The sequence below is a fragment of the Delphinapterus leucas genome, chromosome 16 (genome assembly GCF_059928025.1).
Source record: "Delphinapterus leucas isolate spDelLeu-1000000601 "Yukka" chromosome 16, BTC_Dleu_Yukka2, whole genome shotgun sequence".
Lineage (NCBI taxonomy): Eukaryota > Metazoa > Chordata > Mammalia > Artiodactyla > Monodontidae > Delphinapterus > Delphinapterus leucas.
Genome location: NC_143144.1, coordinates 81,061,983 through 81,078,229, shown reverse-complemented (window position 1 = coordinate 81,078,229; position 16,247 = coordinate 81,061,983). Strand labels below are relative to the sequence as shown.

Genomic DNA, 16,247 nt, shown 5'->3' with positions numbered 1-16,247 from the left:
GAAAACCAAATCACATTTGTTTAAACATTTAGTTAATCATATTGGAAAAAACAAAACTTCATGAGACTGCAATTGTCCTGGAGGATCTGGAACTTGGAGTTCTAGTAATAGTCAAGAGTGAGCAATGGGCTTGCTAGTCAACTGTCTGAAGGTGAACAGAAGGTAGTTTTAGAGCTAAGAAATGAGGTGTTAACTCTGGTACTGACTAAGAGAGTTGGGGTTGTTTAAGGACCAGAGTACAAGAGCTAGAATCCACCCGCTCCTCTTTTTTTTCTTCACCCCCTCCTCTTTTATAAGCAATAATGCAGCCTAGTTGTTGAACTGGAAATTAATTTTATACTAATTTGTTCTCAGCTCATTCTTTAATAAGCTTATATTTCTGGGTATTTAATTTGAAAGCACATTCGATAAATAATCTATTACAAAGTAAATCAACACTGAGAATAAATGAGTTTGAAATTTCAGAGGTTGGTCATTAAGACTATTGTCACCATTTGGTTTTTGATTTTTTAACCAATACTTGGTTTCCTATAGCAATATTTCACAGTTATCTAAAATGGAGCAAATTATTTAATGTACAGGACCCTCAAAGATGGGTAAGTCAAAAACCAGTGGTGCTCGTTCCCCCAGGCAGCCTAACTGGGTCCCTTCACTTCCTGAGTCATCTCAGCTCCAACATGTTTGCTGGGTTCCCAGGGCTGAAATCCCCCCACTCTGTGCAGAGGGGACCAGGCTGCTCTGATGCCCTAGGGCATTACAATCCAGTTACACAACCTCCCCACGTTTAGAGAATTGTTATCATGACTCCCTTAAGTACCCAAAGCTAGAGTTACCTAGAGTGGGGGAACCATGGAGCCTTTCAAAAGTTACTTCCCATGGAAACCGAAGAGGCAGGCTGGCAGCAAGGGTCCCCCATGGCCTGGCTGGATGCCTGGCGGCTGGCTGGGCAGTGTCCCCCAGCACTATCCCTCGTGCCCCCTTCCCTGGGCCACGTGCCCCCTTCCCTGGGCCACGTGCCCACTGAAGAGGACACCCTCACCAGAGGAGAAATGGGGCAGTGAGTCTGCCTCCGCGCCTGAATCTCCCAGCCAAGCAGACAAAGCCCCTCCCTGAACTGTCCCCCTCCCCCACTGCCCATGTTTGTGCGTGTGCTTTCCCTCTGTGGGCAATCCCCTCTCCCACCTTTGTCCCTGGCCACCGGGCCACCCCACTCCTCAACGTTGTATGGGGGTCAAAAAGGAGGCCCAGAAAATGTCATTATTTCCAGCTGGTATAGTCAACAACATAAAAAATCCAAGCTATGCTACAAATTGTAAGCTGATAAGATGGCCCAGCAGGAGTCTCTGATACAAGATCAACTTTAAAAAATAAAAAAGCTTTCCTTTACATTAAAAATAACCGTGTATAAGATGTAATAGATAAAAAGACCCTATTTATGATATCAACAAGCCTATACAATACCTAGACATAAGCCAAGTGAAAACTTTCCAAAGCCGTTCAAAATAAAAACATCTAAAACTAGGCAGAAGGACGTAAAAATGGCCTTAGTATGTGGAGAGACATACCGTGTATATGAATAGAAAAACTTTTTATTTGAAAACTACAAATCCTGACTAAAATGACTTCTACATTCAAATTAGTCAAGCTGAAATCTCAAAGGATTATTGCAGAGCTTAAAATTTGATTCTAAAATTCACCTGAAAGAGAAAATAGGCAATAATACTGTAGAAACTTCTGAAGAAAAAATAGTATCAAAAGAAAACTCACTCTCAACAAGGTTGCCAAGACAAATTGGGGAAAGAATCATTTTCTAACAAATGGTTCAGGGCACCTGGATATCCACATGCAGAAGAGTGAAATTGGAGCCCTACTTTAAGCAGATACAAAAATTAATTCAAAGTGAATCAAACATCTAAATGTAAGAGCTAAACCTATAAAACTCTTAGAACATAGGTGTAAGTCTTTATCACCTTAGGTTAGGTAAGGGTCTCTCAGATATGGCACCTAAAGCATAAGCAACCAAATTAAGAAAATAGAGAGCTTGGACCTCATCAAAATGATCAGCTCTTGTGCTACAGAAGACATCAAGAAAGCGAAAAGACAACCCCCAAAATGGGAGAAAACATTTGCGAATCGTATCTCTGGTAAGGGTCTAGAATCTAGGGTATATAAAGAACTCTTCCAACTTAACAATAAGAGGACAAAAAAAAAAACAATTAAAGAATAGGCAAAGGATTTGAACAGACATCTCTCCAGAAAAGATGCATAAATGGCCAATAAGCATGTGAAAAGATGTTCAACGTCCTACGTTATTAGGAAAATGAAAATCAAAACCACAGTGAGACACTACTTCACATATACTAGGATGGATGTAATCAACATCATAGACAATAACAAATGTGGGTGAGGGTGTGGACAAGTTCATACATTCATCCCATACGCTGAGAATGTAAAATGGTTCAGCTGCTTGGGAAAACTTTGGCAGTACTTCAGAATGTAAACAAAGTCACCATAAGATCCAGCAATCCCACTTACAGATATATATATAACCATATACCTACCCATAGTATATACCCAAGAGAACCAAAAAAATATGTCTACACAAAAACTTGTACATAAATGTTCATGGCAGCATTATTCATAATAGTCTAAAAGTGGAAACAGCCCAAATCCCCAGCAACCGATGAATGGGAAAACAAAATTTGGCATATCCCTACAGTGTCATTTTATTCAGCAAAAAAAAAAGGAATGAAGTACTAATACTTGCTACAACATGAATGAACCTTGAACACATTATGCTAAGTAAAGGAAGCCAGACACAAAAGGCCACATTTTGTATGATTCCACTTAATGTGAAATGAAATGCAATGAATAGAATAGGCAAATCCATAGAGACGGGAAGTAGTTTAGTGGTTGCCGGGGTGGCTGATGGGAATTGTCTGCTAATGGGTGTGAGGTTTCCTTTTGGGGTGATGAAAATGTTTTGGAATTAGACGTGATGGCTGTACCACATTATGAATGCACTAACACCCATAATAGTATGCTTTTAAAAGGTGGCTGTTATGGTATGTGAATTTAATCACAATCAAAAAAGAGAACTTGCTCTGATATCAAAATGTTCCTATAGAATAATAGGAATTAAAACAGTGTGGTGTTGGCTCAGGAATGGACAGATGGAGGTTTGCCTCAGTGGACCAGCATAGAGAACATGGAGATGGAGCCACATACATATGTGGGCATTTGATATCTGACAAGGTGACATTTCAAATCAGTAAGAAAAAGAAAATGGTGGTGAAGAACAGCTGTCTCTTAGTTTGTGGGGAAGGTTGGATTCCAACCTCATACCTCCACAAGAATGAATTCCAATTTAGATTAAATAACTAATTTTAAGAACTAATTCTAAGAAATAGAAGAAAATAAGAGAGGACATATGTATAACATTGAAGAAAGCCATCTTAAGCAATACACAATATGCATAAATTTGTATAAGAATTGGAAACTCTTGTAATAAATACAATAAAAGATATCGTAAGTCAGTTAAGAAGACATTTCTCACATAATTAATATCCTGAATATATAAAGAACTTCCAGAATCAATAAGAAAAAGTCAAAATAACAAATGTACTACAGCACTCCCTTCCTGTAATTGCCTTTTCAGATGATCCCAAAATTTTGTCCTCTGTTCAGTGACAAAGAGATCATCTTGGCCCCTTTTTCATGATATGGGATTTCCCTGGCCACTCAATCCCATCCGGCCCTCTTTCTTAGCAAAGTCAAGGTGGTCTTTGGAATGTTGTCCCTGTCAGGCAGGACAACTGGACACCCTGCCCTGCCCTGGAAAAAGTGATTAACTGTGGTCCTGATTGAAGGAGCTGTGTGCTGAGGCTGAAACCCCAGTGTCCACTTCTCCTGTCCCTTAGAAGACGCAGCCCTTTGCCTCGGGACCGCACGCCGCTGGCATTCAGAGGCCTTGAATGAGGAGCACTAATTGCACTTAGCGTTTCTTGCCAGCGAGCCACTTAACTGAGGCTGCAACATAACATTTGTTCAACAATAAAATTAACCTTGATTCCGGACAGCTATCTATCTTCACTAAGGACGTGTCCGTGCCGTGGTTTCTTTTTGCAAGTGACATTATTAAAGAAATGGAATATTGCAGGCATGTCACCCAAGGACTTTGGTCTTAGAAAACCTTCCTATTTTTCTCTCCTGCTAAGAGAGTCTTTCTGCTCTCAATTGGGCAGTTCATCGAGGTACCCGCTATCTCTCCTCACCCCCTTCCTCTCATAGCCTTTTCTGTTTTCATAAGCCGTAGATTTGGCCTCATTTTATTGCATTTCACAGTGTGCTTAATTACCCCACACGGTTCCTCATCTCATTACAAAAGACAATTTGTAATGTGGAAAATGGCAATGTGATTTGTTCAGCTGCTGGAGTTTGTAAAACCTTCCACATCAGGGCTTTCCTGAAGGGTGTCAGAGAGACGAGAATGGAACCGGGATGCGATTAGAAACCCTGTTGATAATCTCTAAGTAAATCAGATATTCCTGCCGTAGATCCTGGCTGGGTCACGTGGGGCTGGCATGAAACATTAAGACCGCTGGCTGGTTCAACATTTTATGCAAAAGGAAATTCTGTAGCTGCAAACAAGGTGATTGGAGGCCATTGGTTTATTGTGAGTGGGGCAAGAAGACAGCATGACTGAGCCGACTTTCTCCTCCTTTCAGGGTCACTGTTACTACCATGGACACGTGCAGGGCTATTCTGGTTCCACGGTCAGTCTCAGCACTTGTTCTGGTCTCAGGTAAGTGACCTTGACAGTGGCAGCTCTGGCCTTAAGCACAGCTACCGCAGACCACCCCCTTCTCCAACCGCTCTAAAGCACTAGAGTGACGGACCTCGCCCCTGCCTGGCAGAACCGAGGAGCCCTTGCCCGGCAACGTGGAGGGCACCGCACACCCCCCCCCCCGCCCCACTCCCATCTCAGCTCGCCTTCCTTCGCCGCTCCTCTTTCAAGGCTGTTCTCAGGCCTGGTAGGTTGGCTGGGTTTCAGCAGCCAAGGATTTGGGGAATATCTTTTGTTTTTGTGGCTCGATGCCAAACAACTCCCAGTGTTAAAAAAATAAGACATTAGGTATTAGCGTTTCAGCTGCTTGCTTAATAAAAATGAAAAGGGCCTCTTCTCACTAGGACACAAAGTGAGGGGCTGACTGAGCACATATCCAGGTGAGCTGAGTACAGGCCTGTGTGGCAGGGGCCCCTGCCGGACGCAGGAAACAATCCCTTCTGCTGCCGAGGACGAGCCAGCCCCGCCTTCCAGTCGCAGCAACCGGCCCCGGCGGGCTCTGTGGGCTCCCCAGGAAGACCAGTCTGTTGACAGATTCCCAGCTGCCTCAACCTCTTGACTGGGTTTATCTATCTAGTTTGTGAACTAGCAGCTTGTGTCCTCAAAGTCCTGCTTTGCTTTGGCCGCTGCCACCAGAGTGCGGGTCTGCAGAGGGAAGTACGGAGGGCCCGGGACAACGGCAGCCCAGGGAACGCGGGACTGTGCGCCGTGGGTCTGCGAGTACTGCATGCCATGGCAGAGAACGAACCTCGGTGCACACCCCACACACACAACATACACACCACAGACACACAATATACCACACATACCACATTCACACCACAGACACATACATAATATACCACACACACCACAAACAGACACACCACAGACACACACACACAATATACCACACACACAACATACACACCACACACACAATATACCACACACACAACATACACACCACAGACACACAATATACCACACACACCACATTCAGACACATACATAATATACCACACACACCACAAACATACACACCACAGACACACACACACAATATACCACACACACCACACACACAACATACACACCACAGACACACAATATACCACACATACCACATTCACACCACAGACACATACATAATATACCACACACACCACAAACATACACACCACAGACACACACACACAATATACCACACACACCACACACACAACATACACACCACACACACAATATACCACACACACACCACACCACACACACAACATACACACCACACACACAACACCACACACACACAATATACCACACACACCACATTCACACCACAGACACATACATAATATACCACACACACCACAAACATACACACCACAGACACACACACACAATATACCGCACACACCACACACACAACATACCACACACACCACACACACCACACCACACACACAACATACACACCACACACATACACAATATACCACACACACCACATACACACCACACACATACACAATATACCACACACACCACATACACACCACACAATATACTACACATACCACACATACACACCTTAGCACACACGTACCACACACTATATACCACACACCACAACACACACAGTACAAGCACCACAGACACCCTGTAACACACACACAATTTATCGCACACAACATACCACACATATCAACACAACACACACACAACATGCCACACACAACATACCCCAGGCACACAATGCACCTTGGACAGCTCAGCACACTTAACACACTACACACAATGGGAGCGAAGTGGAGATCAGGGGCCCTGGTCGGGGTTTAGCGACTGTGGATGGAGACAGACGCCCCGCGCAGGGGAGCGGAGGCGGCGCTCTTGGCAACCTCGCCTCTTGTGAGTCCTGCCGCGCTGTGAGCATTTACAGGTACTCTCGAATTAATGAGTAATCGCATTGGCGGCTCTTACAGACAGACAGTACAGCCGCTAGTGGACGGAATTCTCCAGAATAACAGCACCTGAGTCTGGCCGCGGCCTGGTCAGCACGCGCAGCCCTGGGCCCGGCTGGCGGCTGGACCGGCCCGAGGGAGGGTGCAGCTGGGCCTCCGGCTGCACATCCCCATGCCCATCCTTTCCTGGGGCGTCCCTGCCCCATGTGCACACCACACACACAACCCCCCGCCGACCCCCAACACGTGCCCCCCTGGCCACTGCTGTTCTTCGTGGCGTGGGCCACCTGCGCACCTTACATGTACGTGAAGGAGGGCAGCGCCGTGTGCCCTGCGGTCGGTGTCTGCACTTAGCATCGTTTGGGCATCGTCCTTCCTGGCGCGTGAGGGGCGGCCTCTTCCCTCACCACGCACATACTTCCATTCCACAGACACCCGCGCTTCCTCTCGTTTTCTCCGCCACATGCATTTAGGTGGTTTCCAGTCTCTCTCAGCTGCCAATGACAGGCCCCGCAGGCCTCAGGCTCCGTGACCCGGGCGTGGCTCCGATGGAGGCGCCCGAAGGAGGGAAGGGTGTGACCTGCCCAGTCCTGCCGCTGTGTCCTGCCAGCGTGCCTGCCCGGTTTCCACTCTGACCATCAGAGGACGGGGGTTCTGTTTCCTCACATCTCCCCCAGTCCTTGAGATACCAGATTCATTTTTAAGTATTTACCATTGGAATCTAACAGTCTGTTCAGAACTGGCTCCCCTGCCCCTTCGCCCGCTCCAGTCCCACGCAGGGAAACCACAGCAGCAAACGTGGGCTGGGGTGAGGAGGTGATGGGAACATTCAGGAACGCGTCAGGGGGAGGGCAGTTCGAAGGGGACCATGAGTCTCCAGGGCACAGTGGGAAGGTTTGAGGGGCCAAGGGAGGAGGGTGGGATCAGTTAGAGGACTGAAGGGCTGTGTGGGGCTAAGGGCCCAGTTCTCCTGGAAAACCAGGCACAGACACCTGGAGGACACAGAGATGAAGGACAGGGTGGGGTCAGCCCCGCTGGCATCTGGGCCAAGGTGAGAGACCAACTGGAGGTAGGCCCTCTGGGATCATCAGATAGACGTCCATGTCCCGGAGCACAATAGCCCAAGCAGTGACCCGTCACTGGGCCGCTCTGAGTGCCAGTTGCCTTGTATTTAAAATGGAGATAAAGACTCTAGCCGAGACTGCTGGTTGTGAAAATAAGTACAATGACCCATAGGAAAGCCCAGCCCTGTGCCTGACTTGAGTGAGCAGCCAGTGGAAAAACCATCAGCCACCTGAGACAGTCTTAACATTCTTTGATTCTGGGACTGGGCCAGTCAGGGAGGCGTGAACATGCCGTGCTTCTGGGTTAATTCCATGCAGAGCTACACTGCTCCTACGAGAGCCGGGTGGAGCACACAGGACCACACACACCTGAGAATTACAGTCACCCCTCTCCTGTGTGGTGTCCAATACACCTGAAAGTAGAGAGTCTCTAACACATACATGGGAAGTCGGCACTTTACTGTCACACCTCTCTGGAACCTAAAAGATGAACCTGTTTTGAAGGCTAGATATTTCCAACCTTCAAATTAACATAGAGGTCACTGTGTGCAAAGAACATAAAAGCTAATTCAAACTGGCTTAAAGACCAAGCATAGAGGTAGATTCATGCTATCGAAAAGTCCAGAGACAGCTTCACGTATGACTGGTTCCAGGGCCTAACTGATGTTATCAGAATCCATTCTCTCTCCATCTTTGGCCTCTACCTTCTTCTGTGTTGATTTCATTCTCAGGCACTGTTTATTTTTGCGGTGACAGAGGGTCTTCAGGCAGCTCCAGACTTACGTCCTCAGAGGGCAAGTAGAAGAATGAGGACCCTTCTTTTAAGCTCAGCAAAAGTCCTCAAAATGCAACTTATTGTCCCTCACTGGGTCATGGGCCCCTCCCTGAAACAATCAGGCTCTAGGCGTGTGGGCTTCAGTAGTTGTGGCACATGGGCTCAGTAGTTGTGGCTTGCAGGCTCTAGAGTGCGGGCTCAGTAGTTGTGGCGCATGGGCTCAGTTGCTCCGCGGCATGTGGGATCTTCCCAGACCAGGGGTTGAACCCGTGTCCCCTGCATTGGCAGGCGGACTCCCAACCACTGCACCACCAGGGAAGTGGTGGGTGGAATGCTCTAATTTAACAGGTTATGTGCCCAACCCCTGGGCCAGGCTGAGTGTGAACCACACCCAGCCTCAGGGGCTGGTGCGGGTTGGGGAGAAGGGTGGGTACATGAAGGAAAACCAGAAAAAAGACAGATGAGGGCCAGGGACACACAGAAACTACAGGCCAACTCCAACAACAGCTTCCACATGTTTGTGAAAACTCTAAGCTAGCGAAACTGAGACCAGGCGTAAATGGAGACGTCCAGGTTGGTCTGATAACTTTCAGGTGGTTTTCATAGGGCATCAAACCCTTGATGGGTAAAGAGATGAGGGTATCTTCAAGGGAATTCCTAATAGTTCCTTTTTATACTAAATAAAACAATCTGCAAACCAGTGACATTAGCTAATTAGTTTTAAATTATGAAGATGAACGACTGGGTAGAGTATTCCTGAGTAACATTTAAATAGGACAGATCTGCCCCCTGTGCTTGACCTTGCCACTTGCTCTCTACTCCCTGTCCTTCATCCCAGACCTGTCCCCCAAAGGCACAGGTAACTGGCAGGGTCCCCGGTTTCTCCCTCACAGAGGGGTCCATCTCTCTGACCAGATTCTGCAGAGCGTCTGAGTCTCAGGACCACCTCCTGTCTCTGGCACCTGGAAAATGTCCACCCGCCCCACACCGGGTACCTGGCACAGAGCACAACTTGGCAAAGAGGAATACTGTGAAATACTTATGGCTGGGGTTCCAGGAAGAGTCAGGGGAGTGAGTGCTGCGTCGTCTGGTGTCGACCACCAAGGCGGGGTGGGAACACTGACGGAGCAAGCTGCTGCGTGGGGATGGAGCTCCTGAGAATTTTAATTTCCCAGATCTTTGTGCTGTTGTTACAAAAGCAGCAGACCATGCATCAACAGAGAAATTCCGGAGTTATGTAGTCAACTTTAGGATCTTGCGAGGAGAGAATCAGACCAGAGACAAAGCTGTGTTCGATCAACTGCTTCCTGGCAGAAGAATCAATCGAGAGGGGAAATAAAAATGTAACTAGAGTAGCACCAGCCTGGTAAATTTTGAGAAAGAATATAGGATTAAAAATTGTGTGAAATATGGTGTGACCCCAAAATACATTCAGAGCTAGGAATGTGGAGGAAAACTCGAGCGTCCTAGGGGATGCATTAATTAGAGCCCAGCAGACTACAGTTTTGCAGAGAAAAAGCAGAGAAGGAACATCCTGCTTTGCTTCAAAAAGGCTGATCAAAGACGGGCAGGCAGGCAAGGAAAGCTCTGTCCTGGAAGAGAGAAGAGAGGAGGGAAGCAAACAAGTCATCCTTCTTCATTTGAAGCTTGAAGGGGAAAAGATAAGGAGAGAGAAACGCATGGAGATCCCAGCAGAAAGGGGGATTAAAGAGGAAACAGCTCTTGAATGGAGGGAATGAAGTGCAATGTGGAAAACAGGTCATAAAAACGAGGGCCGCCATAGAGCTTATCCTTCCTTTGAAAGGACTCCAAGTCAAACGGGAAGTTCGGGCCATAAGTTAGTTTTGTACCATATCATGTGTCTCCCCAAGATGCCCAGCCCTCGTTAGCACAGTGTCAGTGCAGCGTTCATGGTTCTCCTGGTCTCTGTTGTTGCTCTCGCTGCTTCGTGCCTCGGCCCTGCTCCTGCGTCCCTAAGCCCACGAGCATCCCCATGAGCACCAGATGCTCCTTGACACTGTCATGCATGGGTACCATGTTCCAGTGATGTGGAGAGAATTCTGCCCCTGTCCCAGAGGAGCTTAGCCGCTGTGTTTTGTAATGGGACAGACGTCCAGTCCTGGCTCGCTCCTGCCAGGGCATCCCAATAGCCATGTCCCTGTGTCCTGATTTGATTCACAAACACCACATTGCTGTCCTCTTCCAGCTCCCTGGTTAGAGCATGAGATCCTTAGTGGGGAAGAGCCTGTCTCTCACCGTTTCTTCCTCTTCTCTTGCTCCACCTCCGAGCTTCTGCTTGGAAATCTGGCATAAGGACTCTTGGGGGCTCACAATTTTGGAATGAGCCAAGAGTTTTCCCATCCCCTGCGGGCATGGTGGTTAAAACGAGGCTTAATTTCTTAGGGAATCACCTGTGCTTTGATCGACTTAAGGGAAGCATTCACATAACAGATGAGGAAACTGGTATCTAGAGTTGTAAACTAGGTATTCGTTGTAATGACAACTTCATTTTTAAGTGGAGTTTAGGATACCTGAGCACGAGGTGTACATGCACTCACACCTACACACTCACGCTTTTACATGTGCTCTCGCACACAGGCGCACACGCGCAGACACACACACACACACACCAAGGGTGATGACGAGCAGGCTATGTCATACTTTACTCTTTACCATCATCACAATTTCTGCTTTCAGCAGGGCAGGGACAGGTGTTAGTGCCACTGCTTTACAGAGCAGCTGAGGCTCAGTCACCAGGAGCCTGGTCCTGATGCTGCAGCTCGGAGCTGCGGGTGCTCACGGCAAAGGATGCTGTCACCCCCTTCCTAGTCACAGCTGCTGTCTCCGGAGAGAGGCATCTCGTGCATTGACACCAAGCCTTGGCACGTTCTCGCGATGCTCCCTAAGCTGTAGGCAGGTGTTACATTCCTTAGATTATGGTTGAGGAAGCAAAGCCTGGGAAAGTGGCTTCCCCAGAGTCCCTCAGCTGTAATGGGCAAAACTCCATCTCCAACCCAAGTCTGGCTGACTCCTTGTTCCATATTTGCTCCACTAGATCTTTGGTGCAACTTGGATCCAACCTTCTTTTTCAGCCCCGTCGTCCTCTACCCGGAGGAACCCCTCCCCCATTCCAGCCCCACTGTTTTCTACATGTTTCCCGAACATGCCCTACACGTGTCTCACTGCCTTTATCCCTGCTGTGTCTCGGCCTGGGACACACTCCTCTCCCCACCTCTCAGTGGCTTTGGAAGGTTCACTCTCCCACCAAGGCCCAAATCAAATGATGCCTCCTCCACAAAGCCCACCCTGGCCTCCCAGCCACTCCTTGCCATGCAGCTCAACCCTGCCTCGCCTGTTCCATCATAGACAGCCCTTGCTTCCGCAGCACAGTGCCTGTAGCATAGCAGGCGCTTCCTAGAGATTTGTTTACACCCCTGGGTTAAGACACCCGTCCTGCTTTGGCTCACGAACAGTCGATTACTGCACCTTGTGCTTTCACTACCCTGCTGTAAGGAACTTCAGGTTAGGGAACATGTCTGATAAGCTCTTAGCACTGGCCTTAGATGTGGGAGACAGCACAAGACGCTTTTAAAAATTCAATGAAATAAAAATACTCAGATGCCAGGTTATTTGGTACCTGAATAAGTCCACACGTTGCTGTGTTCCTTTAATGTCTTGCATTGATTTTAATTATGTAACATAAAGTTTACTGCACCAAGTTTTATATAATGAGATCAAATATAACACAAAATGCAGGAATACTTCTTGCTCCACTACACTACTGAAAAATAGTCAATCAACTACTTTTCAAAGGGTAGAATTGACCAGCGTTATGGTCCATGGGATCAGAAATAACCATTATAATGAAAGTAGCCATTTGCAATTTAGTGATCAGGGCAACCACAGCCATCATTTTTTTAAAAAGAAAGAAAGGAAAAGTTCTGCTTTGATTCAGTGTTGTTATTTATAATTTAACAAACACGTTGAATTGATCCATTTGAAGAAATTGACCAGAAATCTCAGCTGAGAAAGTGAAAAAAGGATCCTAGGAGGAAAACAAGTCAGAGGGAGTGAGGCGAGTGCTGGGAAATGAGCCTCAGCCCCCCTGAAGGACTGGCCACGTCCAAGGATGCCGAGGAGTTGCCCCCCATCCTCCCTGGTACCTCTCAGCTGGACTTGAGTGTTCGTTGATCTGGGTGGATGTGGGTTTTCCAGATGTCACAGCTCAACCTTAATGGCCCATGGCAAAGTGGTCTAAGGGGCCGAAAAGTCAGGCACGTGGAGATGACCTTGCCTTTGCTGTCCTGTCTGCTAGGAAAGCAGGGCCCTGGGCCTACCCTAGCACTGTCTAGAACCTGGCACGTTATAGGTGCTCAATAAACATGGGTGGAATAAATGTGCTCTCCCCAAGCCATCAGGTGGTCAGTGAAACTTAATCCCAGCCAGTTCAAATTTTAAAAAATCTTTAAAGTGTAGTAGATCACGTTAAGAAAGAAATTAGCTTAGAGTGGGAGGTGAAGTTCATTTGACCTTGACCTCTGTTCTGTGACCTTCTGCTCCCCTAGCTTCTATCAGGCTGAGCTTGGCTGGCTCCCCTCCACCCCGCAGGCCACGCCACTTCTGGTGAGGGCTCTCCTTCTCCCTTCCTCTTCCTCCATGGAGATATTCATTCCGTCATCCTGCGTGAACATCTGTGGGAGCCACAGCTGGGTTTGGAGCCCTTCTGCACCATCTCCAAGACTGCTCCGGTCCCCACCCTGAAGGACCCCCAAGGTCAATCTCAGTTCTCCCAGGCTCTACTCTCATTCAAAATTCAGAATGTCCAAATCCCAACCCCCTGGTCCCCAGACTGGCCCCCCACCCCCGAACTCTTTTCCATTCAAGGTCCAGCCCATCCCAGGCTCCTAGCTTGGCCCCCGGGGGGATCTCTGATAACCTCTGGCAGTCACCAGCCCCTCCCACGCCCACCCCTTACAGCATCTCCCTCATCCATCTCCCCTTCCCCATTCCCCCGTCGCCACCCCAGAGCAGCCCTCCCTCCCTCCAGGATTTTCAAATTGCGTCGCACCCATGCTTCCTCCACCCTTCCCTTCCCATCCATCTTACACATTCCAGAAGGTCGTGTTTCAAAAACACTGCTCGAACATAAGTCCCGCCACCCTCTGCACTCAAAACCACACGGCTCCCCACGGCCTACATGTCAGAGCCCCTGTTCACCCACGTGCTTGTGCAACAGTGTTTCCACGGGTGTTTAGCCATCACCTCCTCACACACTGATCACTGCAGCCAGACATCATTTTAATAGGAGGAAGCAAGTTCCGTGAAGTAGTTGTACACAAAACCACACAAGAAACTCGGCAGAAGGGCCCAGGGAATCCTGCAGGGAGGTATGGCTAACCTGGACCTCAGAGGTTATGCTTCAGCCTGGAAGGCTCTGCCCGAGGGCTGCCCGGGAACGGTGGGAGCCTTTGGGTGAAGACGTGGCCCCAAAGCAGCTGCATCCCGCAGGCCAGAGGGGTGGCTGCCACCGGTTACAAGGCAAGGAGCTGGTGGATTTGATAGAGGTCCCGGGATGGAGGTGGGGAAAGGCAGAGGAAGAGGGGCCAGCAAGAGACAAGTCCCAGCAGTTGGGAGCTGGAAGTGCATAGAAGACGCAATATTGTCTTCTGTGCAAAGCGTGTGCGGCACGGTGGGTGACGAGGCCACAGGTGCAGCCCGAGGTCTAAAGCCAACGTGAGCGCCTTGCCTGGCATCGACCACCGCCCAGGTCCAGTGCCCGCCCTCCTTCTGTGGCCCCGCTATCCTTCCGCACGTCTCCGTTTCAGCCCCAGTGTTTCTTTCTGAGCACACGCTGACCTTTCTCTCACTGCACTCTTGCTTCTTCGAGGCCGTTCACCTGGCCCCTGAGCTCCCCACACCTGCAGGTCCCCCCCATCCTCCAGAACTCCCTTCAAGGCCCCCGTTTCACATGGGCTGTTTGTCAACCATTCCTAGGTCAGCGCTGGGCTGACTGCTCAGCCTCTGGGCAGCTCTGAGTTTCTCTGGCATTTTGCACTTGGAATTCAGCTGCGCCCACCCTGGCACAAGCCCTTGGTGACTCAGGAGAGGGGCTGACCATCCAGAGTGGCCAAAGACAAGGGAGCAGGCTTGGGAGCCAGGTCCGTCTGGGGAATCCTGGCTGTGCCACTGCCCAGCTGTGTGCCTGTGTTAATTTCCTAGGGCTGCCGTAACAAATGACCGCAAACTGGGGGGCTTTAAGGCAACAGAAATGTCTTCTCTCGCAGTTCTGGAGGCCAGAAGCCTGAAATCAAGGTGTTGGCAGGGTTGGTTCCTTTTGGAGGCTCTGAGGGAGAGTCCATCCATGCCTCTCTCCTGGTTCCTGGCAGTCCTCAGCGTTCCTGGCCTTGTGGCCGCATCACTCCAGTCTCTGCCTCTGTCCACAGGGCCTCCGCCCCTGTGTGTCTGTGTCTTCTCTTTTTTCTGTCTCTTATGGGGACACACGTCATTGAATTTAGGGCCCACCCTAAATCCAGGATAATCTTATCTTGATATCTTCCACTGAATCACATCTGCAAACCACTGCCCCCTGTTGTTTTTTTGTTTTTTGCTGCTCCACGCGGCACGTGGGATCTTAGTTCCCCATCCAGGGGATCGAACCTTCGCCGCCTGCATTGGAAGCATGGGAGTCTTAACCACCGGACTGGCGGGGAAGTCCCCTCCCCCTTTTTGAAGGTTTATATTCACAGGTACCAGGGATGAAGACTTGGATATATCTTTTGGGGAAGCACAGAGACCATGGGCTCTGTCATTGGCTTCCTGTTAATGAAAGGGGCTCATCATAACTGCTTTAGAGGACTGCTGTAAATAAATAGTAGAGAAAACAGAGGTTTCAAGAGCCTGGTTCATGGCGGCAGGGAAGGGGAAGGAGTGACTGCTAAGGGTACAGGGTTTGCTTTAGGGGTGATGAAACATTTTGGAATTAGACGGTGGTGATGTTGGTACAACTCAGTGAATATACTAAAAAACCATTGAATCGCATGCTTTGAAAGAGCGAGCTTAATGCTTGGTGAATTCTTTCTCAATAGAGCTGTTACTTCTAGGAAGGAGCCTGGCTCAGGGTAACCATCAGTCATAGCTGCTATTATTATTACTGATATGCCAGTAATAGCTATTCTTTTTTTTTAACATCTTTATTGGAGTATAATTGCTTTACATTGTTGTGTTAGTTTCTGCTGTATAACAAAGTGAATCAGCTACGCGTATACACATGTCCCCAGATCCCTTCCCCCTTGCGTCTCCCTCCCACCCTCCCTATCTCACCCCTCTAGGTGGTTACAAAGCACTGAGCTGAGCTCCCTGTGTTATGCGGCTGCTTCCCCGATAGCTATCTGTTTTACATTTGGTAGTGTATATATGTCAATATCACTCTCTCACCTCGTCCCAGCTTCCCCTTCCCCCTCCCCGTGTCCTCAGGTCCATTCTCTACATCTGCGTCTTTATTCCTGACCTAACCCCTAGGTTCTTCAGAACCATTTTTTTTTTAGATTCCATATATATGTGTTGGCATATGGTAGTAATAGCTACCCTTAACATTTTTTATAACAGTTTGTTTTACCTCCTTG

General features: G+C 48.4%; 1 protein-coding gene across 1 annotated transcript in view; it reads left to right on the top strand.

Annotated features, from left to right (window-relative positions):
• ADAM12 (ADAM metallopeptidase domain 12) overlaps nt 1–16,247 on the top strand; it is a 329,043-nt gene that overhangs the window by 201,049 nt on the left and 111,747 nt on the right. Inside the window, exon 4 of the mRNA XM_022568471.2 lies at nt 4,728–4,804. Coding sequence (XP_022424179.2) covers nt 4,728–4,804 — 77 coding nt within the window. The remainder of the gene's footprint in view (nt 1–4,727; nt 4,805–16,247) is intronic.